This window comes from Magnolia sinica, chromosome 15 (genome assembly GCF_029962835.1).
Source record: "Magnolia sinica isolate HGM2019 chromosome 15, MsV1, whole genome shotgun sequence".
NCBI classification, from domain to species: Eukaryota; Viridiplantae; Streptophyta; class Magnoliopsida; order Magnoliales; family Magnoliaceae; genus Magnolia; species Magnolia sinica.
This window is the reverse complement of record NC_080587.1, coordinates 5774222-5799470: the sequence shown is the minus strand read 5'-3', so window position 1 is coordinate 5799470 and position 25249 is coordinate 5774222. Positions and strand designations below refer to the sequence as shown.

The following is a 25249-nucleotide window of genomic DNA, read 5'->3' as shown; positions in this document are numbered from 1 at the left end:
ATCAAGTGAATGATCCAACACATATGGATGACTATGACCTTCAAATGAACGGACAATCTGGAGAAAACGAGTACTGGGCCACTGGGGATGAACGGGGCGCGCTAACCACATAACCAGTAGAAATTGGGACTTAATCCCAAAACCCCAAATCAAAATATCATGAGATGAGATGCAAGAAGGCCAAAATATCGCGAGAAGTAGCAACTGTTTGCTTTATTACCAGCCTACCAAGAACACCCACTTATTCAAATCTACACACCTTTTCCTTTTGGGGTTTTTTCTTTTCATATAAATCAACCACTAGAGTAGAAGAAACAGTCCTGATTTGATCCTGTTTTTTCTTCTATTTCAACCACCCATCCATGCCATCTTCATCACTACAAAACCCAAGAAACTCTCCATCTCTATCACTGAAGAAGAATCAACAAACACAATCCAAACCAATTGCAATTCAATCAGCATGAGGCCTCAAGCAGAACCCAAGAAGGTCTCCAACGGTTCTTTTGTGAAGAAAGATAGAGGGGTCAGGTACAGAGAGTGTAGGAAGAACCATGCTGCAAACATAGGTGGATATGCTGTTGATGGTTGTAGGGAATTCATGGCTTCTGGTGAGGAAGGTACAAGTGCTGCCCTCAAGTGTGCAGCCTGCAACTGTCACAGGAACTTCCACAAGAGGGAGGTGGAGAGCGACGACTGGCCGTGCGATTACTCGTCGGACTCAGCCACGCGAAAATGACCCGTCCAGCCGGCGGCGAAAAATCCATGTGGGTCTTCTTTGTTTTCCTTGCTCTATCTTGTTTTGGATTTAGATGTGTATCTATCCATATAGGTGGCACAATGTGTGAGATCTGGACCTTCCATCTATTAGTGCATCCTGCGGACAAGCTGTAGGGCGAAATTCATGGCCGGACGAGCCGACCTGTTGTCTGATTGATTCTTTGTGGATCGAGTGTGGACCGTTGGTTAAAATTTAATTCATCCAGCCATTTCTATTTAATAAAAAATCATCTGGCCATCGCAATTTTGGATAATACCCACACATCGGAGGTCCCGGCAGGTGAATTATCGGGACCCATGCATGTGTGCCACAAGTATGGAGATAGAGTGCTTGATGACTATCTAAAACTGATAGCACTCGATTCATTCTCTCTCTCTCTCTCTCTCTCTCTCTCTCTCTCTCTCTCTCTCTCTCTCTCTCTCTCTCTCACTGATTTAGCTACTTTTTTTGGTAGGATCTTGGAGATGATTGAAATAAAATTCAGGTTTGATACCCTTTTTAGTAAGAGATAAAAAGGTTTGGAATGTGTCTTTTATCCTGTAACATATTACTTACTTACGTTTGGAATTTTCAAAAGGTAGGAGTTGCGTTTGTTTGTAGGGAGTGGGCTTTGGTTTGGAAGTTGTGGTTGAGATTCCTTGCATGGGATACATGACTTGTACATGATATTTATCTGTTTGGAATGAATTCTTCTGATGAAAAAACATCATATTTGAATTGGGAGTTGTGAGAATTTGTAGAATGGTTGATTATTGGGCTTTTTTAGCCAAATTACTATATTTTGGGTTTGGATGAGATTTGGGTTTTAATGGGATGAGAAGAAACTAATATATATATATATATATAGTTTTAAATGATTCGGTTGAGATGTGATTTTGTTTAGGGTGTGTTTGGATGCAGTATTGAATTGGATTGCAATAATTTGATTAAAGGAGAGGAAATGATCAAATTGTAGTTACCTTCCTTAGACCTTTCTTTCAAATCCAACTTGAAAGTACCAAAATTGCAATTTGGAGCCTACTCAACTGATATGGAAACCAAAGAAGGCAATCATAATTTAATCATTTCCATGATACTAAATTGATTATTGCAGTTCAATTTCAACAGTTCATCCATACTTCGCTTTAAAAACCTATATAGACATTGGACAATCATGGATAATGGAGAGATGGGTTAAGTAAATCTAGCCGCATTTTTGCATAAATCTTAGTATAGAAAACAATGCAACTCAACTAAATAAGTTATCTCATCTTATGATTAATCCAACCCAAATATAAGAAGGAGCTTCATCATATTTAGAAAATCAATAAGTAAGATTTGCTCTCAATGACATTCTGTGTGATTCATGCAAATGTGTGATTCATACATTTGCATGTGAACAATCTTTTGGTGAAAATTCCTATGAATAACTAGGGATAATATCAAGATGAACAATAGAGATGATCATTGCATGATATGTGTATTGAAGCGAGAGCCCGCGCTACAAAGACAAAGCTGCGAACCCCGGATTTCCACACTTCCCATGTGTGATTTCTTATGTCCAATTACATGGTCATTAGCAAGGTCATTAGCAGTTCATATGTGATCAATTTTTCTGTTGTACATAAAACTCAAGAACATTACATCCATCGGAGGAAGCGGACTTAGGAACTAGAGGATTATAATGCCTCTTTCCAAAACCCCTATGGGTTATGTAACAAGTTTTCTATTTTAACTTACCTATATTATAATTATTTAGTGATTGTCACATGCGAATCTTGGCCATATGCCAACAAGACCAATAATCTTCCTTTATGGAGATTTTGATTAATCACCATTTTTTTCTTCCTAGTTTCTCTACTTAATCCAAAGTTGCACACAACCATGGTTCTTGACCCATTTGCCCAACTGCATCAAAGATGATTTTGGGTTGGTTATCATCTTCTAGGCTTAATTCGAAAATATACAGCTTTAAAATTTTGATACAGCATCGCCTATATTTCCTCCATGGAACTAGGATAAAAGATGGAGATGTAGATTGCTAGATAGCTATTTCTGTATGTATACTTAATTAATACAACTCTAATTAAATGAATGGAATTGGGATATGAATGATATATAATGAAATAGAGCTACTATGAGGTTTCTTCGAAGCAAACGTGGAGCGAAACCACTAAGAACAAGTTCCAAGAGTTACATATTTCTAGATCTTTTATTCTTAAATACTGTAGCATATGTCATTCAAGTGTTTCCTGAACATTTGAAAGAGATGTACTTGCAATAGCTTAATTCATGTGCCATGGGACCATGCAGTGTCAACATTTGGTGTTATCTTAATAACTTTCATGACTTGGGACCATGTGCCTCTTCTATTGGCTGGTCCCCTATTTGGGTTTTGTTTGTTCTCTTCCTTTCAGTAGAAGTATCGACTTTCCATTATGAATTGCACATGCTTTAAATTTTGTTAGAGAGAACACTTGTGCTCATATATACATATAAATATACATATATACACATATACATGTGCGTGTGCGCGTCCAGAGAGAGAGAGGTTGGATCACATAAGGTCGATGTCATTATAAAGATATGGTAGTGTCAACCAAAGTGGGGCCCATGATGATGAATGCTTGACATCCACTTAAGGAATTCAGAAGGGACTTCTTGTGATTAGAAAAATGTAATTTTGGATTTGGTAACTGTTAAACTTGAAATTTCCATGGATTTGCCTGGAATTTGTATTTGGTAAATCTAAGCATCTATTGTTTGGGGGAGGCCATTCAGTTGCTATCTTTTGTACCGAATTCATTAAAATCAAGAAATTCATCCTTTTCTTCTAATTAAGACATCGATTACTCATTCAACCCAAATCCAAAACTTCAAGTGGATTGATTTCAGTTGCATATTCATGTAACATATAAAGAACAACCGAAATTGTAACGTTTCTACGATTTTATACCATTGCAGATTTGAAAATATGCAATTAAACGTGCGGTTGAAAGATAAGCAAGGTTCTGTCTATAGCAAAAACAGGTATTCGGCGAGCATGTGGGAGCGGTGACCACACGAAGTGCGCATTCATTGTGTGAAGGGTTGCACTTGGTGAGGGGCACTTGTCGCTGATGTTGCCTGGTCAGATTGGCCACACACTAAGCAAGTAGTGAGCCCATGTGCAGTACATGATCACTTATAAAGCGCGATATATATTGATTGAGCCATGCGTTCGATTTGGGCCGCACATTTGGCAAACTATAAAAGCTATGTTTTCCTTTTCTTTCTTTCTGAATTTCAGACCACACATTATTAATCCATGTCTTGAATAATCCTGTCAAATCCTTTTCAGATTAAGGGATTGAGGTGATGTTAGTTGTGAGTCTAACGCCGAATTTGGTTGTCCTTATCTTCCAGCCAATGTTTCATTAGGTGTGTTTGGCTCAAAAATAGTTAATGAAAATGTCGTTCTTGGTCACATGATTCGTTGGATTTGGGCCCTTGATCATGCCCACTTTCCATCTTTCTCAAATTTTTATGGTTTTAGTGAAATGAAGCATCCTCTTCCTGTTTTAGAAAACAATCACCTACAGCTTGTTGTATGCTAACCTCCCATGCATCCCTATCTCTCTTCCCGACATGTCACTTGTGTAGGACATCTTGTCCATGTAAATGGCTAGCCATTCTATATATGAAGATCATGTGGCATAAAACTTAGCTGATTCACTCATCATGTGGACCCCACTATTAAAATCCAACGATGGCTGATGGTCTGACTCCTGGTGTAGGTGTGGCCCTATTGAGTAGGAGGATTTGACTGATTTTCAAGACAGGTCATTTTCATTGTGTGGCCCACCATTTACATGGCTGGATTTCGTATGCAAGTGACAGTTTGGCGAGGAAAGGGGCCATCATGTGAAGTTAGCATGCAGCTGACTGCAAGTTAGGCCCAATTGCCATTAAAGAAATGCCGTTTGGATGTTAAAGAAACCCAATTTTTTTAAATCGTTTTATTTTCTTGAGAGAGAGCATAAGGTTATGAAATCCCAGTCACGTGAAATCCCGATCATGGAAAGTGCACTTGAATTTCCTACAACACTGGTTGTCGGGAGGACATCTGATCCATGTAAATGGTTGGTCCTTTTATGAACATCACGTGGTACAAAAACTGGACCGACCCACTCATCATGTGGGCCACAATTTCATAATCAACGGATGTTGTTGGTCTCACTCAATGTTGTGTGGCCCCATTTAATGAGTGGATCGGACTGATTTTCAAGACAGGTCATCTTCTTCGTGTGGCCCACCGTTTACATGGCTGGGATTTCCTATGCAAGTGACACTTCTCCGGGAAAGATGGGGCACCATGAGAAGTTAGCATGCAGGCGGCTGCAGGCGATCAGTGCCCGTGGAATTAAAAGAAATGCTGTTTAGACGTGAAACTGACCCAATTTTTTAAAATCATTTTATTTTTCTGAGAGAGAGCAAAAGGTAATGTAATTCCAGCCACGTGAAATCCCAGTCATGGAAAGTGCACGTGAATTTCCTACAACAATGGCCGTAGGAAGCCATGCAACAAAAAGCTCTTTGGGGACATCTTGATTTTGTGTGAAATCCAATCTGTCCATCAGTTGTGGTAGCTAATATGGCTACTTAAACCGAAAAATGAGGCAGATCCAAAGCTTAACTGGGGGAAACTGCTGGAAACAGTAGGGATGGGACGCAGACCTTCCCCAGGTTCTTTGTGATGTTTATATGCCATCCAATAGTGCATAAGGAGATTTATTCGGGATGAAGAGAAAAACAAATATCATTCTAATCTAAAATTTTTGTAGTCTGACGCAAGAGAGGACGTGAGGTCGAGCACCGTCTTCCTCAAGAGGATAACTATTCCGAATCCACGGAACTTCTCTAGACTCCTCACAGAGACTTCTGGAATCTACGAGGAAAGAAAGAAGAAAATAAAAATAAATTCTAATAAATTCAAAATTGATTAATAAATGAATAAAAACAAGTTCACAACCCTTTAAATAGGGGTGCCAAGCAATGGGAAAGAAATCAGAATCAAACTACAACTAAAACTCCTAGAATTCATGACTTACTATAAATAATAAACTTACTATTTATAGACGGTCGTGATGCCTACTAGTGCGAAAGGTTTTCGGCCAAAAATAGTAAGTGTCTTATTTGGCTTCACCAAACCGTTCTCCTAATTATTCTAAGCTCTTTTCACGTTGGGCGCAACTCCTAAAGCCCGACGGATGAAGAATTATAATCAAACTAAAACTTACTATTTATAGTAAAAACGAAATTAAAACAGGGAAACGACCGTCGATCTAAGGGTTTTTCACAATTCCGGGTTGTACAACCCGGCATAGCGGGGTTGGTTGGCTAAAGTAGCTCATTCTACCCCAAAATCATATATTTTACGTCAGATAACTCATTCTGGATTGCGAGATATGCCTGATCTAAGGTCCGACGGTCCGGATCACTTCTGTCGTCAACCGGGCCTTTTCTGATCCATCTTGGCCATGAAACTGTCCGCGACCCGCTCTACATCATAGTCCTTCTTAGTGCGATTCAATCAAATACAAGGCTACACATGTTAACAAAGAGTTATATGTTGTTAACGTAGGCATGTCATAGTCATACTCGATTCAATTAAGTTTGATTGGGCATTAATGCTCTTGTGCTATGATAGGCTGATTAAGACTGAATTGGTGGGATTGGCCACCTTCTTAGCCACCAACGATTATAGCAATCTAGCTATTTTAGAAGGGTTCAGGTTAGTCCTTTGAAATGGATTTTTTTGTCTTCTGTTCAGGACTTTTATTTCAATGTAATTGTAAACATAATTCAACAATAGACTAATAGATAAAGAAGATAAAAACTGAAAGTATTTTATTAATGATTTTTACAATGTTAAAACTTACAATTGGCTTGAGGGATGATGATTCATTCGTCACCTGACGGCTGTGGTGTGCGAGATGGTCTTCTATTTGTTGCTCGATTGAAAACCAAGCTTTGTGAAGAGATGCTGATGGAGAGTGGATCTTTGACAATCTATTATTGCTTGGTGGAAAATCGAGTTTCATGGCGAGATGGTCAATGAGGCGACAAGTTGTTCATGGTCTTGGCGGGAACCAAGCATGTGGCAAGATAATCATGATTCGACTATTTATTCATTATCTGGTGTTGACCAAACTTTGTGGCAAGATGACTGGTGGAATCATCTAGTACGTAATAGAAAAACTCCACAATCTTTCTTTTAAAACTAAGCCATCTTACTTATAAGCTAGCAGGATGTTGTGGATGAAAAGTGGAGAAATAAACTAAAAACTAAAAACTAAAAACTATGTCTCAATGCTATGAGCATCGATGGGGGCTAAAAAGATAAATATCGATGGTGGAGAGATAATATAATATAGAGTTGGATTTGGTTGTATTGGTATCTATTAATTTGTCTTGAGTTTTTCATAGATCGAGCATTATTTATATATACTTCTAGGAGGCCATGGCCTTGTGTAGTCTTTGGCATCGTAAAAGATTTAGATGATCAGTTACATAAATACAAAAGAGAGGCTCGCATTTGGATCATACATAGGTTGGAGTCATCACGTCAGTCGAATCCGGAGTAGTAAAGTTACTATAGTCCTCAAGTCACATGACTTCAGTATATATATAGAGAGAGAGTAGCGTCTAGTAGAATTCTAGTATTAAATACCTTATAAATATTTACTTTGATGGAATTTTTGATATTCAACACTTGTAAAGAGACTTACTTTAATATAAAAGAATGCATAATGTTCTGCCTAAAAATTTAAGGTTTGCACTAGTCAATTGAGCCACAATATACAAATTAAACTAATAGTTAGACCAAATTTTCTAGTCGTTCATTTGATTTCAACGTTGTGGCCCATTTGAGGTGTAAATGGCTTGATTTTAGGCCAAAAGATGCAAACATTGTATCTTACTTGACTAAAAGCTCAAATTTCACACACGTGTTTCATATTAGCACATGTGCTTTCATGTGGTTGTTCATGAAATATTAATCAACATTTAAATATGACTTTTTCTTCCCTCTAAAGTTTGTGCTACATGAACTAGCCTCATTTTTGCTAATTTTAGCATGCATTAAATTGCCCACCGCCTGGCCAATAGAAAGTTCCAGGGAGTGGAAGCTTTGTGGGGCCAGCCATGAGAAATCTACTCTATCCATTAATTTCTCAAGCTTATAATAGAACAGAATTCCAAAAAAAAAAAAAAAAAAAAAGCAAACAGATCCAAGATTCAAGTAGACCACCCTGCATGAAACAGCGGAGAATGAACGCTCACCATTGGTAACTTTTTAGAGGCCACAGACGTTTCCATAACCTTATGAACGGTTTGGATGGCATACAAACATCATTGCAGGCTTCGGGAATGTTTTAACAGACTGCATTTTCGTTCCCACTATTTCTTGTCGTGTGGCCCACCTGAGTTTACAAAGCTGATGTACGGAGTGGATTTCTCACTCGCGACTCGGTGGGTCCCATTTAGCTTCCAATAAAACTCCCGTACATGCCACGTACGTGCCATCATGGAACAATAGGTCCAAGATCCAATCCGTCCATCAGAAAGGAACCAATGCATTCATATCGTAACCTAAAAATCAGGTTGATCTACTTCTAGTGTGGCCCACATTTTGCAAAACAAACGTATGCGTCATGTTGGCACATGTGTGACGTATACATGAGCTTTATTTTACACGCGTAGCCGCCCACCAAAGCTCATTAGTTATGAATTGGTCTGACACTCAGACGAGGAATCCATGGAAAACGGTAGTTAACTGTTACAAGCACACGTCAACATTTGTAGCTCGGTGGGCCCCACATGGATGCATGCTCAGATGATCTGAACCGTTCCGATGGTCTGTAATTAAAAACCCAAAAAATTAACGTACTGGTCAATGGCCCGGCCATATAATCAGTGGCACTAAAATCTACATTTGAAAACAAAGATAATCAACGGTCCAGATTTAACCAGAAAAATCCACGCACCAGGATATCCAATCATGAACATTTTTTGTACGACCAAGTAGCATCCACGATGGTGGTAATGCAATGAACGGTTCGGATCATGAGAACATCCAGCCATGTATGATGGGTCTGTTTTGCATTTGTGAGGGCAGCTCGTTCGGCATGAAAGATATGAAAGATACGGGAAGATAATCGGCCCAACATCTCACGTGTTAGATTCCAACATCCATCCAACGAGAATTGGGTGGAAGAAAACGACTTGAAACGGACGCCCGAGCTACAACGAAAATATCAGCTACCTTGGTGTATCTCTCTTTCGAGAGCGGATTAGGTCAGACCCCGGCCGCACCCAAGACAGTGCATCCCTTACTGTGGGGCCCTATTTTATTTGTGTATTCTGTATCCACACCGTCCATCCGTTTTGAAAGATCATTTTAGGGCATTATGACAAAAATAAAGTAGATGGAGTCATCAATTGGATCATACCATAGTAAACCGTGGTGATTGATCATCCTACCATTAAAAACATTTTAGGGCGTAACTTAATGTTTTCTTAGTGTTTATTTGCCATCCAATCTGTTGATAAGGTTACCTAAGCTTGGATGAAGGGAAAAAATAAATAAATTTCGCCTTCATTCAAAACTTTTGTAACCCTTTAATAATGGTCCATCACCAGTGTTTCTTATGTTATGGTCCACCTGATAATTGGGTCTACTTCATTTTTGGGTTAATGCTTCTTATGTTATGGTTCACCTGATAATTGGGTCTACTTCATTTTTGGGTTAATGCCCTAAACTGATCTGGAAAAACGTATGGACGGCCTGGATATAAAATATATAAATCAAGGCGGGCCCCACGGTAAGGGCCGCACCGTCTTGGGTGAGTCGAGGGTCTCACCTAATCTGCTACCCTCTCTTTCCTGCCTACGTGTCACTTGCATACAACATCTGAGCGTGCAAAGGTGGGCTGCACCATAAAATCCCCATACGCGGATTACCTAATAAAGCCTTTCATGGAGAGAAAGCTAGTTGGGTCCCACCACCTTGATATTGTGAGAAATTCAACCCTGCATCCCTTCTGCCGGGTCATGTTAAGACATACCCCCAAAAATAAGGTAGATCCAGAGCTCAAGTAAGCCCAATGGCAGTAAAAAGTAATAATTGAATGTCCACTATTGAAACATTCATACCGCAATGGATGCTTTGGATCGAGTTATATCTTAACTGTGCACCAGTTCAAGTGAACTTTTTTTAGAATTCATCACACGTTGTGTGATTTCAAAATTTGAATGGTCCATGCAAAACAGCACCTTTTATATATATATATATATATATATATACACACACACTCACTCATCTCATAAGCAAGACATTATGAACAGAATGGATTTCTCACAAACATCACGGTAGCCCCACTTAGCTTCCCGCAACAGATAGTTTGGCCTGAAGCCTTTGCCAGGCAATCTGGGTCCAAGATCCCCTGGGTTGAAAACCAGATGGTTCGCTAATCAGGTGGGCTGCAACATATAAATCAATGGATTGGCGATAGCATGAATAAGTATGGTTGGGATCATCTAATGAGTCTATTGGTCTGATTTTTACCAATGTCAACTCGGATTCCGTAGTGACCCCTCCAGTACAGTACTAGTCAGTGCTATGGCCTACCATGATGTGTATTTTTTATCCATGCCTTCGATTGATCATTTTCCAGCTCATTTTAATGTATGAGGCAGATCGAAATCTCAGATGGCCCACATCACAAGAAATAGTGGTGATTGAATTTAAATCATTAAAAACTACTTAGGGCCCACTGTCATGTTTATTTGCCATCCAACCTGTAGGTGATTGAATGTCAATCATTAAAAACTACCTAAGGCCCACTGTAATTTTTATTTGCCAGCCATCCAACCTGTAGGTGATTGAATGTCAATCATTAAAAACTACCTAAGGCCCACTGTAATATTTATTTACCATCCAACCTATAGGTGATTGAATCCGAGTCCCATTGATATTCATGGTGGGGCCTACCATTTTCTCCTTTAGATTAATGTTTTATGGAAGTGACATTTTTCAGAAATGAAAAGCATTGTATATGAAAGTTATAAATCCAAAGCACATTTAAACACTTAAATTACATTACATGTTACATTAGTGGTACGGATCCAGGCAAGAAGGAGAGAGAGTATAGGCTTATTAGAAAATTTGTCATATATATATATATATATATATATATTATATATATATATATATATATATATATATATATATATATATATATATATATATATTATACATGGACAGGTGAAGATAAAAAGTTTTCATTTTGGGAATCAATTTACCAATGGGAATGATTTTTTAGGTCTGGAATCTGGTGTGGAAGATTGTCTAATATTGTCCCATAAATCGATGGTGCGATCATAGACCATTAACTTGGTTTGCAAGTTTTGGAACCTTGATGTAGATAGGACCTTTGGTAAAGATGTCAATAATTTGATTTTGATATGTATGATATATAATGCATTTCTAGACACCCCACGTGGGGCTAACAAGCTGATCAAGAGTATTACTCAAACTCTTAAAACCCAACTAAAGTCTAAGCCCAAGTCCAAACCCAGTCCAAGGCCCAATTTAAGCCCAAGCCTATCCTTATTAGCATTTAGGACCACGATAAAGCAAAAGTGGCAATATGGGAATTACCACCCCAAAAGGGGCCCCTTCAAAAAATGGGGCCCATCCACATGAATAGGTGACGCATCATGTGCTGCCCACATGGACTCCCACAATTTTTATTGTGGGTTAGATGGTGGAAAGAAAAAGCAAACCTTACTTTGGGAAACCCGCTTGGGATGAAATTACCCCTATGTCCCTATTCTCGAAATTATGCCCCTTGCCACCCGATCCAACCATCCACATTATGCTATGTGAAACTCTCCCATACTCTCAGCCAATCATAGCATTTAAAGCCTTCATTAGCTCTTCAACTTTTCAAAAACTACAAAAATGTCATTCAAAACACCTATAAATATCCATTTTCCTTCCCATTTCAAACCATCTTCCATCTTCCATCTCTTATTCACCTATCTCCACTTAAGAAGAGAAGAAGAGGAGGGTGGGGTCTAGCCCATCCATCCATCAAAGGAGAGAGGGGAGTGAAAGGAGAGGAGCCTTCTCGCCCAGGTCAGCCTAGCCGAGACTAACCCTTAACCACCTGAGTCATCCGGAAGACCGATTTGACCTAGTCCAACCAATCCTTGTGACAACCCATTCACATATTCATTCAGCTTTGATAAACTTCATTTATACTTGCATTGGCATCGTGGATCATCATTTACACTTCCAACCCACTTGCTTGTCTAGTGGGTTTGAGTGTATGCACTACAGCTTACTGGTATATCGGATCTTTCCCCATCAAAAACTTAGATCAATTAGCTCTCGACCGCTTCTCCAAGTGGGTGAGTTTAGATAGAGATGTCTAACTCGATCTTTTACTTGAAATAGGCACTGCATCATCACACTGCATTCCACACACATTTGCATCATCTATGCACAAGAACTAATCCCTGATATTTTGTCTTGTCCTATGAGGTAGAGATCGTATGTTTATATGAGAAGAGATGGTACTTAATACCTTCCCTCTTTGTCGTCATGGTCTCTTACCCAGAATTTTCGATCACAGATTAGGAGTCATTTTAAGACAGAGAATCATTTAATTCCTTAACTTAAGATTTCTACAAGGTCTAATCGACTATAAAAATATGAGTATATGGCTAGTGATGACTCCAAGTCAAACATACAACACCCTGAGTTACAAATATACCAAAAGGCCTGAAAAGGCACCATAAGCGTGATCAGCCTACAATCCAATGTCCATAGAATGTCCTAATCCTTTTATACAAATTTTTCCCCAATGAAATGGTAATCGATCTCAATACATTTTTTGCAGGCATAAAACATTGAGTTGGAGGCTACTAATATTGTCACACCTTAAGTAGGAGATGGAAGATTGTCTAATACAAGTTACATGTAAAGAGAAAGTGGTCACAAATACTGGTAAAGAGTGCGGATTAAATTCATGCAAAGAGAGATGGGTGGGGGAACACCGATAATGTACCAGCAGGGTATAGATTCACTCCATCCAATGCAAATGAAAAAGTATCATAGTGAAGAGTGGGATCCACAGTGAATACATTAAAATGAACATTTCATGTAGTGAATTTTTACTTTTCATTATGGGTTGCACGCATGATATGCCCATGCAGTGCTTTTTCATTGGTATTTGATGGAGTGCGTCCAGTGCCTGATGAGGAAGGACTTTAAGTATGTCTCTGTACATATGGATTAGACAGATTGGCCTCTAGACAGTTTTGGACAAGTTTGGTCGATCGACCTTGGAGGTTTGAGCATTGAAAAAAAAAAGAATTAAAAAAAATGTGTAAACTCTCTGGACACTTATGAGCATGTTTGATTGATCGAACATGTGGGGGCTCGATTGATCGATGGTTGCTCGATCGATGCTTAGATTGATGGCACGTGCAGTTTTGCATAATTGCGCAATTTATTTCCAATTTCGAGTGTAACACCATATATATATGAGTGTAATTGCAAGATTAGAAGAGAACAAAGAGGGTTAAATCGATTCTAGGGTTTTGAAGAGAGAAAATGTGAGTTTTTGCATCTATAAATTTATTCCATCTCTTGTAATTCATCTTCATAGTGGATCTGTTTGTCGCTTTGTCCTGTAATTTTTTTCTCGTGAGGGTCTTTCCACATAAAAATCGTGAATTTTTATTAAATCGTTTGTATCTGCAGAAACAATTCTATAATCTAAATATGGCGGAAGGGGCTCATATTAATGAACACATCAGCACGTTCAATTAATTACTTTACAAGTTAACGAGTGTGGAGGTAAAAATCAACGAAGAAGATCTAACCCTAATTTTGTTGAATTCTCTTCCCGAGTCATACAAGAATTTCATAGACACTATGTGTCACAGTAGAAAGACCATTGATGTCAAAACTATTATCTCAACCCTTCATTTGAAGCAGTTGAAAAAGAAGGACAGTAGCAGGGATTCCTCTATGGATGCATTGGTAGTTAAGGAATGAAATTCTAAATGGAAGAAATGGAATTCGCAATCTAGGCCCAAGCCTAAGGGCAAAGGAAAGATGAAATGCTGGAACTATATAAGGATGTGGCATATGAAGATAGTTATCGAAATCCTGAAGCCTAGAAAGCAGAGAAATCAGATGAATCGTCGAGGGAAGCCAATTCAGCGGAATCGAATGTAGGAGTGAGTAGTTGTAATGTGTTCTTAGTGTCCAAGGTCGGTCACTTATACAATGAACTTAACAATGAGTGGATTTTAGATACAGGGGCAACGTACCACATGTGTCCTCACCAGAGTTAGTTCACCATATACATCGAGTATGATAGTGGCATGATTCTTATGGGCAATGATCGTGCCTGCGAAATAGTTAGAATTCGATTTGTGGTGTGTCAAGATATTTAATAGGATTAAGCGTATCCTAACCGATGTGACATGCTTTTCTGATCTAAGGAAGAATCTAATGTCTGTGGGAGCTTTCGAGGCAGTCGGGTGCAAATTTATTGAGTTTTATTATGTCCTAAAAGTTTCAAAATAGACAATCATTATAATGAAGGCACAGCGGAATGGTAACCTTTACAAGCTGATCAGGAATACTGTGTCGGGTGGAGATGCAGCATCTGTACACAGAATCCACGTCAGTAGGTTTGTAAAATGAGCACCTAGGTCACATGAGTGAGCGCAATATGAATGTACTTTCTGATCGTTATTTGATTTCTACATTTAAAAGTGTTAATTTTAATATATGTGAGCATTGTGTCTATGGTAAACAATCACGGTTATCTTTTTAATCTGGAAAACATGTAAGGGTGTACTGGATTAGGTGCATTCGGATGTATGGGGGTCATCACCTGTTATTTTTAGAGGGGGATCATCATTTTTTGTCTTATTCATAGATGACTACTCTAGAAAAGTTTTGGCTTACTTTATGAAGCATATTCGATATTTTCACCACCTTCAAGATATGTAAGGCAATAGTAGAAAAGCAGACATGGGAGAAATTGAAAATATTGAGGACAAACAATGATAGTGAATTCACTTTGAAGGAATTCAATTAATTTTGTAAATATAAGGAAATTGTAAGGCACAATATAGTAAGGCATACACCAGAGCAGAATGGTAAGGCGGAATGAATGAATCAGACTCTCTTAGAAAGAGCCCGAAGCAATGAGAAATGCTGCATCGGGTAAAGAATTATGTAATGAGGCCGTCAATACAGCTTATTACTTGGTGAACTAATATTTGCCTACCTCAATATACTGTAAAATTTCAAAAGAAGTGTAGAGGGGGTATGATGTAGACTATTTAAGGCTACAGGTATTTGGTTGTGATGCTTACTTTCATGTCCCGTCAGTTTAGAGAGATATGCTAGACTGAAGGGTGAAAAAGTGTACCTTTATAGGATATGGTGACTATAAACTGAGTCACACGGAAGATTACGATAAACCATGATATCAGGTTTGATGAGGATCCTTATTCCACAAGAATGAGCACAAGGGAACAGAAAAGCCAGCGGCAATTGATGTTGAAATCGAAAAAGGCGAGACATAGGTAGAAGTTAAGCCGTAAGAAGAGGTATAGGAGCAGGTGGAGCAGCCACATGTGAGGAGAAATCTGCCGAGAGATCGCAGATTACCGACGAGATCTAAAGATGACTCGAATGTTACATTCGCTCTCGTTACAGATGAAGAGGATCTACGTAGCCTCTAAGAAGCATTGGATGACACAGATGCTAAAAAGTACTTGATGATGGTGATGCAATATGAGATAAACTCTTTGTATAAAAATAAAGTGTGGAAGCTAGTGGAGCTTTCCGTTGGGCATAAAGTGATTGGTTATAAGTAAATTTAAAAGAAGAAATAGGATAGATACAATGCTAGATTAGTTGTAAAGGGTTATGCGTATAAGGAGGGTATTAACTTCAGGAAGATTTTTGTGCCTGTGGTTAAGCAGGTATTTATCATATTTGTGTTGGTACTAGTTGTCTAATATAATTTAGAACTAGAACAAATAAATATAAAAATTACTTTCCTACATAGGGAATTAAATAGTAGATGTATATGAAGCAACCAGAAGGGTTCAAGATACAGGGGTCTAAGAATAAAATTTGCAGGTTAAGGAGATCGTTGTACTGCCTAAATGGTCTCCTAGACATTGGTATAAGAAATTTTATACTTTCATAATGAGTCTGCAGTTTACCGGTAGTGAATATGATCAATATGTCTACTTTAATACATTGAGTGATGGAGAATTCATTTAACTACTATTATATATTGATGACATACATATTGTTAGTTATAGTATATCTAAAATTAATATATTGAAGACTTAGTTATATGAGACATTCGAATTGAAATACTCAAGGGCTACAAAGAAGATTATCGACATTGATATGCATAGAGATAAGGAGGGGAGCAAGTTACAATTATCTTAACCTTAAGAAGGTATTTGTAAAGTTTGGGATGAACAATGCTAAACCAGTTAGCACACCCCATACTGCTCATTTTTAGCTTTCATCGTATCAATGTCTCATTACAGATGAAGAAAAGAGGTATATGTCTTATGTGCCTTATTTAAGCAATGTTGGCAATATGATGTATGTAATAGCCTCTACGAGATTGGATATTTTTCATGCAGTCGGTATTATAGGCATATACATGTCAAATTTCATAAGCAACATTCGGAGATAATGAAATAGCTACTTCGTTATCTACGAGATACTACTGATTATATCTTAACATTTGAAAAATTAGAGGAAAAACTAGTAAGATATGTTGATTTGGACTACACAGGGAATGTACACAACATAAGGTCAACTTTCAGTTACTCATTTGTACTAGCAGGTGAAGCAATCAGTTAGATGTCAAAACTTTAGTCTGTGGTTGCTCTTTCCACAATCGAAACTAAGTATATGGCAGTGGCAGATACTTTCAAGGAAGGTATTTGGTTATGTGAAATGATGAATGAGTTGTCTTCAGAAGGAAGCCATGCCGATTAATTGTGATAGTGAAAGTGCGATCAACTTGGCAAAGAATTTGTTATATCATTCTCATACTAAACATTTTGATGTTCATCATTATTTCCTCCAACAGATGCTTGAGAAAATTGGTGTTACTCTTGAGAAGATCCATATAAGCATGAATCGGACGGATGTGCTTACAAAGGTGGTTCCCACAGAAAAGTTCAAATTATGTTTGACTTCTCTAGATATAGCAAAGGTTTGATGAAGACGGAATATGAACGAGAAGCAACGATGATGTTATTACTATGAGGAGATGATTAGAAATTGAGCTTGGAGTTGTGATTCATGATGATTGAAGCCATTGTGGAGATTATTGTCTATGATGTCTTAAATCTTTAAAGAAACAAGGGTTTTGAGTGATCGAGAGATAGAGTCAATTGTTCGACAAAAACTCAGATTAGACAGATTGGTTTCTTGACAGTTTCGGACAAGTTCGATTGATTGACCTTAGAGGTTCGACAATCGACAAAATTCAAAAAATTCATATAAACTCTATATACACTTTTAAGCATATTTGATTGATGAAACATTTGGAGGCTCGATCGATCGAGAGTTGTTCGATCAATGTTGATTGATCGATGCTTAGATCGATGGCACGCGCAATTTTACATAATTGCGCGATATATTTCTTATTTCAGGTATAATACTATATATGTGGGTGTAATTGTAGGATTAAAAGAGAACAATGAGTGCTAAATCGATTCTAGGATTTTGAATGAAGAAAACGTAGGTTTTCACATTTGTAAGTTGATTCCATCTCTTATAATTCATTTTCATAATAAATTAGCTCGTCACTTCATGCTGTAATTTTGTTTCCGCAAGGATTTTTCACATAAAAATCACTTGTTCCTATGTATATTTTGTTTGCATTTGTTTCTCGTCATGTGATTCGAATTTAGGGTTTGCCTGCATGGTTCCCCAACATGTCTCTCACAAAAGGAAAGGCATTAAAGAGGGAGAAGGTCTATCGTACAACTCCATCCACACGCTTCTTAGCTCGTATGGGGACGGACTCGATGTCCTTCCTCGTCAGTTGCTTGCTGAATGCAATCCATGTCTGGTGCGGGCTACATGACTTAAAACACTTGAAAACTTGACTCATCCCAATGGCTAGCAAGGTCGGGTTGACTCGAAGAGTCGAACTGAGTCTTGACTCGAAATGTAATAATTTTAAATGTTTTAGGTTCAGAGATTGGAAATGGGTCTCACACTGCTAAAGGTCTGGGTTTCAATATTTGTCTTTGACTTTCTTATGAAAAACATATTTAAGGAAGTGGTTCATTTGGGGTCTTGCCCAGCTGAGTTGAGTCGAAATGAGCGGGGCAGATTGATTTTTTGGGATGATTGATCTCAGTGATAAGGCCATCCATTTTCTTGGTGCAGATTTCTTACACGAGTAGCACGTTATAGGGAATGACAGTCCTGCATCATGGGGTGAACGGTTCAACCATTTTAGAACTTGTGGTTTGATCATCCAAAATGTTGATTTTTGTGGGCTCCAGCTCGGTATCTCAGAAACCATCCGTTGGAAGATCCTAACCCTTTGATATAATGGCCTTTTGTTAGATAGTTAAGTGAAAAGATGGATAAATGGTCCACATTCTATGGAGAGGATATATCAATTGGAAGGATTTATGAGGCATATGCTCCATCCACATGCAGGACCATCAGATATCAACGGTTTGGTCATCACCAGATAGTTGGGCCCACATGCAAAGAACCCTGCACGTGTGTGAACTATACGTAATCCAATGATCAGAACCCTCTTATTTGTAGAAAACATGTGGACCACTGATGGGTGACGTAGATGGGGAAATGCCCCCAAAGTGTGTTACGGGTCATCAATAGCTGGTGATTGGTGCTTTCAATTCACATCAAATGCACCAAAAAAACAAAAAACAAAAACACTTTTTTTAAGACCAGCAAAATTAGGTGGTTTTATTTCACATGGATTTGAATGATTACTGCCTATAGCTGGGCATCGAGGAACTAAGTTAGGGCTGACCCGAATCGATCCGGTTTTGAAATAGACTTGACTTGAACTCGACCAAACTCGGTACCAAGTTACCGAGTTCAGTATACCTGACCCGATGCGAGTCCAAGTCTGGCCTGGACTAATCCAGACCAAGTCCAACCCAGGCGCTAAGTAGCAAGTCGGGTCGAGTCGGCACTGAGTTAGATCGGGTGCAGTGGGTATCCAAAGGCTGAAATCACAACTCAAAAACTAGGTGCACTTGCCAGAATTGCAACCTCTTTGTGAAATGTTTTTTTTTTTTTTAACACACGCACACACACCCCCACACACTCACGCCATAGTGGGATTTCACCACCTATGAATGCTCAAACCCTCTTTGTGAAATGTTAAATATGAGTTTTATATATATATAAAGTCGAGTTAGTATCGAGTTGGATTTCGAGTCGAGTCAAGTCAAGTTACTGGGTAACCTGAACTTGACTAGGTTTGAGTTCGGATTGGACAAAGTCTACTAGGTGTGGATCGAGCCAAGTCTGAACGAGTCGGCGAGTCAAGTTCCCGGAGTCGGGACATACCGTGCCCAACTCTATTACTGCCTATTCACAAGTGAAAATCATCTCTCTTAAATATAAGGTGCCATACACAAAGGCTGCTAAATGCAACTGATTATTCTAATTCACATAGATTTTATAATAATTGTGAATGCATATGGAATCCACTATCATCATGAATAATAGAGCTGACTACGATGTCTAATCTACCAGGTCGTGTCCTGGGCTTGACCTCTGCGAGGAATTTATGCCCAGGCCATTTGATTATAATTGGGTTCGGCTCGACTGACCCAGCCCAATGAGCCCAATATAAGTTTAAGCATGCCATGCAGGGTCGGTGGTTCAGGTGGCTGGGTCATCCGGTCTAACCCATTGGCAATATAAATAGGTGGGTCAGCTGGGGTTGATCAGTTCAACCGATTTAGTATCCTACATGTTCAAGCCCAAGTCCAACCTGCTGCCCTTCGAGTGTCGCCCAAACACACAACAATCCATGGACTGACCTGAACCATTTCCACCCCTACACACTAGCTAGCCTCGCCCAACCCAGCTCATTTGGCCATGTCGTCTACTTAGCCAGTGGGCCACATTGTGTTTGGGCCATGTCCAGGTCCTTAGCCGATGCAAGGCCCGAAGTATGCCGTTATATACATGCAACATCCAAATCGGTCAAATCGTGGGTCCATTTTGGATAACAATAGCCCAAAATTCACTCTTTGATGAATGCATGGTAACAGTGGGAAACGGCCCATGGTCCAAATTTAGTGGGGGGAAAAATCATCAAAGGCCTGCCGAATGTACGGCGGATATGTTCATCGATTATTGGGCCATAGATGATTCGGTAACTCAACGAGTCAACCAGTTTTTTATATTCTCACCGTGGAACCAGCATGGCTAAGGGAATGTGGTTCAGGCCGGGCTATGGTCAACCTTAGGATAAGACGTGTACATATGAAGTTGGATTGGGCCGGGCTGGATACAAGCCCAAGCCCAGTGAAAAGCCGGGCCCATTGGCACTCACTTGCGGAGCTGAGTCGAGTTGAGTGAGTCAAGGGTCAATACGAGTTAGTCGACCCAATGAGGGCATTTGTGTTATTCGGTTGAATATCATGGGTAATTTGGCATTCTGCCTTGCATTGAATGCTTCCACCAACCTCGGTCCAAGATTGCAGCTAGAAACGGAGGCGGATTAGGTGAGACCCTGGACTCACGCAAGACGGTGCAGCCCTTACCGGGGGTCCCACCTTGATGAATATATTTTGTATCCACGCCGTTCATACGTTTTTTCAGATTATTGTAAAATAATATATAAAAAATGAAGCATATCCATTTATCAGGTGTACCATAACTTAGGAAACAGTGGTGATTTACCATTAATGGGCCACATAATTTTTGGATCGAAATGATATTTTTTCCCTACATCCAAGCTTACGTGACCTTATCAAAAGATTGGATATCAAATAAACATTACGGAAACATTAACGTGCGGCCTAAGAAATTTTTAATTGCAAAGCATTCAATCACTACTTTTCCTATGTTATGGTCCACCTGATAATTGGATCTGATTCATTTTTTTTAAATAATACCCTAAAATGATATGAAAAACGGATGGACGGTTTGGATAAAGAATAAATACATCAAGTTGGCGCCCATAGTAAGGGCCGTACCGTGTTGGGTGAGGACGGGGTCGCACCAACTCCGCTCTCGCTCGAAACCCACGTGCTGTGTCGTAGGGAAGAAAAATGACATTTTGATACTCTGGCGGAGTAAGATGGATGATACGCATGCATTTAGAATTTACTCAGAAATTGCTTACTTGGCATAAAATAATGATAAATAAACCGTTCAACCATTCGAAAATGTTTGTATACCGTTAAAAATTAGTTATTAACAATAGATTTCTGGACGTTATTGGACAGTTAAAATAAAATAACCATGTGTCCACATTCAAATATTAGGGTTATTCAAAATAATTGTGGGTTCCACGATTTAGATGGTTTATGTTTGGTTAATATATGCCATGTTTGCCTTTTCAAAGCGCCTGCGTATCAACCGTCATGTACGGCCGGAGTATCAAATTACTCCCCAGAAAACCACGTGCGATGTCACTGCTGTGAAAACCATTGGCGGGAATAGGATCTTAGAAAATTACTTTATATGCCCTTTCCAACCTTCAATATCTCTTGCCTACATAATCCTTCTTTAAAAGTCCAAGATCACCCTCAGCCCAACTTAAGAAGAACCTTAGATTTACATACATTAACAGAAATGCCACTATCACCGGAAGCGAGAACCTGTGACGGACCTGGACGCGGTTTGCGTCGGACGCTCGCCCGTCTCTGGCTACGAACGGGCAGTTCCGTGTGCGGGCCCACCATTATTCATCTGATTATTCACACCGTCCATCCCTTCTTTCAGACTATTTTAAGGTACGTGCACAAAAATAAGCAGATCCAACGCTCAAGTAGAGCAAACCAAATAATAAGCTTGTGTTGCATTAAATGCAAGAGTCATCCATGGTGTGGTCCACTTGAGCGTTGGATCTGTCTCATTTTTGTGCTTAAAAGTTAAAATTATTTAAGAAAATGAATGAACGGCGTGGATAAATAGACACATAAGGGTGGGCCCGCCCATAGAACTGCCCGTTTGTGGCTGAAACGGGCCGGGTACGACGCAATCGGACGCGGATTTCCTGCGAAAGCCTTTCGCAGGAAGTTCCTGCGCAAGTATGCTGGGTGGGGCCCACTGCAATGTATGATAGAAATTCATTCCGTTCATCGGTTTTGAAAGCTCATTTTAAGTTATGGGACAAAAAATTAGCGGATACAAAACTCAAGTGGGTCACACCAGAGAGAAAATTGGAGAAAGAAATTTCCACCGTTGAAGCCTTCCTGGACTCTATCTTAATGTTTATATGCTATCCAAACCGTTTATAATGTCATTCCGAATGGGATGAAGTGAAAACACTAAAAATATAGCTTGACATAGAACTTTTATGGCCAAAAGAATGATTCAACGGTTCTCACTGAATACCCCATGTTTCCTCTCGTGTGGCCCACATGAGTGTTATATATAACTATTTTTTGGTCTCACGTCCTAAAATGAGCTTTTAAAACGTATGAAAGGGGAGGATTTTAAACAAACATCTCGGTGGATCCCACCCAGCATCCTTGCGCAGGAACTTACTGCGAAAGGCTTTCGCAGGAAATCCGCGTCCGACGGACCTACCGTGATGCGTTCGCTGCACCAACTTATGTTACGTCGCAATCCCAAAATGCAGGACGTGGTATCGGCGATACGCAGGACCACTGAGGTCGTTGGATCTGTGACCATTAGGCCCACCGTGATGCATGTGTTTTATTTATATATATGCCGTCCATCTATCTTGGCAGCTTATTTCAGGACATAAGCCTGTTTGGCGATTTTAAGGTAATGATGGTGGTGGCAGTGGATTGGTTTAAGATCCGTGGGATTACTATATCCAGTGACAAGTCCACTGGGTCTATTTGGCACGCCCGGCATATTCTGGGATTTTACCTTCCAATCCATCCAACCAAGAGATGAGATTAATTTTAAGGTAATGATGGTGATGTTAGTGAATTGTTTTAAGATCCATGGGATTGCTTATATCCCGGTACGAGTTCACCCGGTCTGTTTGGCTCGTCATGCATATCGGATATCGTGATCCCATTCCTCCTAAAACCGTGGGATAGGTCGGGCCAAACAGGTCCTAAAGTAGTTCCAAATTTCAAGTGGACCACACCATAGGAAACCATAGTAACCGAACGCCCACCATTAAAAACTCATTAACAGCCACCAAAGTTACAGAACAAGCTGATATTATTAACATGCAGGATGGCAAATTAACATTAACCCTAAGAAGTTTTTTAGGGTAGACATTCAATCACCACTGTTTCCTGTGGTGTGGCCCACCTGAGGTTCCTATCTCTTTATGAGCCGGAAAAATTGAAAAACAGCGTGTATACAAAAAGCATCCATCGTGGTGGGCTCATTATGAATCCACCAACATTTGTGGTTCCTTGAATTCACCACATCATTATCTTAAAAATCAGGCCATTTCAAAACTCAAGTGGGCCATAGTACAAGGAACACCGGGTAAGTACAACCACTGTAGTGGGTATGTAACATCCAACCACAGCCTATTAATAAGGTGAGGTGAGTCCACTAGAATGGAAAGGAAAATTATGTAGAGGGCCGCAAATACTTTCATATCAAAGATGAATTAGAGATGATTTGATTAGAGGCAGAAGTCATCAAGACCGTCAGAACTTTAAAACAAACATTATCTCACAAACTGGAATATAAGTTAGTCGACGTATTATATATAATTTTGGAGTAAGACGAGCTACTTTAGCTAGCCAACCCGGCATAGAGTTGCCCATGCCAAATTTGTGAGATTCTATCATATCCAAATTTCATGTTTAATTCTGTTTTTATTATAAATAGTAAGTTTTAGTTTGATAATAACTCTTCATATGTCAGGCTTTAGGAGTTGTGCCCAATATGAAAAGTGTTTTAAAAAATTAAAAGAATAACGTAGTTAAACCATATACGACACTTACTATAACTTGTAAATTTAATATTTATAGTGAGTTACGAATTCTAGGAAGTTTTAGTTATAGTTTAATTCATAAATTTCTTCCTAGTCTTGGTATCCCTATTTAAAGGGTTTAAATTTGTTTTTATTAGCTATTAATCAATCAAATTACAAATTTATTAAAATTTATTTCTATTCTTCTTACTTTCTTTCCTCATGGATTTGAAAAGTCTCTGTGAGGAGTTTAGAGAAGCTCCGTGAACTCAGAGTAGTTATCCTTGAGGAAGACGGTGATCAATCTTATCATGTTCATGCCTGTGTCAATTGGTATGAGAGCGAGGATTCCCCTCGGGCCGATAGGAAACAACGAAGGTATAAACAAAAATCTTTATGGATGGTGATCCAAGGATTCGTTATCTTTCGGAAAGAATGAAAGCTTTCCACTAGGAGAGTTAGTTGACCATGCAAGGGCTGCAGGCAACTCTCAACTGTATTGTAAATACACTAATTCCACCTCGAGCTCAAAGTAATGCTTAATCGCCTGTGGTCACTATACGACACAACCCCGATTTCTGCAAAGCACCATTAGGTGATGGTAAATCGCAGGCCACCACTTTAATGGTGAGGAAGCCATTATCCATGCCAAATGTAGAAATAGAATTACAAAGAGACAACATCTTTCAAACGAGGTATAGTGTAAGTTAAAGAGTTTTTAACGTGATCATCGATGTCAGGAGCAGTGAAAAATCTTGTGTCGAAAATAATGATGGAAAAGTTATAACTGAAAACAGAAAAACATCCATATCTGTAAACAATTGGATAGATTAAGGATGTAAACAAAACAAAGGTAACTGACCAATATACTGTCTCGTTTTCAAATTGATAAAAATTATAATGATCAAGTCTTTTGTAACATAATTGACATGAAAGTTTGTCATATGTGACTTGATCGACCATGACAAAATAATATTGATGTTATTGCTATACATAGAGGTCAAGATAACGTATTTGCATTTACTAAATAAGGTAGAAAGATTGGCCTTCTTTCTATGGGAAGTAAAAACTAATCCAAGACTTCTAAAGTAGAGGGACATTCTCTTACAACTGAACAAACTTTTGTTAAACAAGAAGCATATATCCATTAATTTTATATATATATATATATATATATATATATATATATATATATATATATATATATATATATATATATATATATATGAAGCAGCAGGTGCTACTGCTTGCAGGAATTCAAGCGATTGTGCACAATAAACTC

General features: G+C 38.9%; 1 protein-coding gene across 1 annotated transcript; it reads left to right on the top strand.

The window, feature by feature from the left end:
* The first annotated feature begins 256 nt into the window (after positions 1-256).
* On the top strand, positions 257-1495 carry LOC131227759 (mini zinc finger protein 1-like). Its single transcript, XM_058223563.1, has 2 exons — positions 257-764; positions 1233-1495. The coding sequence occupies exon 1, from the start codon at positions 461-463 to the stop codon at positions 734-736; it is 276 nt and encodes a 91-aa protein (XP_058079546.1). The 5' UTR covers positions 257-460; the 3' UTR covers positions 737-764; positions 1233-1495.
* Positions 1496-25249: the final 23754 nt, after the last annotated feature.

Excerpts from the sequence above, each read along its gene's own strand:
- LOC131227759 (XM_058223563.1), top strand. The coding sequence starts at position 461 with ATGAGGCCTCAAGCAGAACCCAAGAAGGTCTCCAACGGTTCTTTTGTG.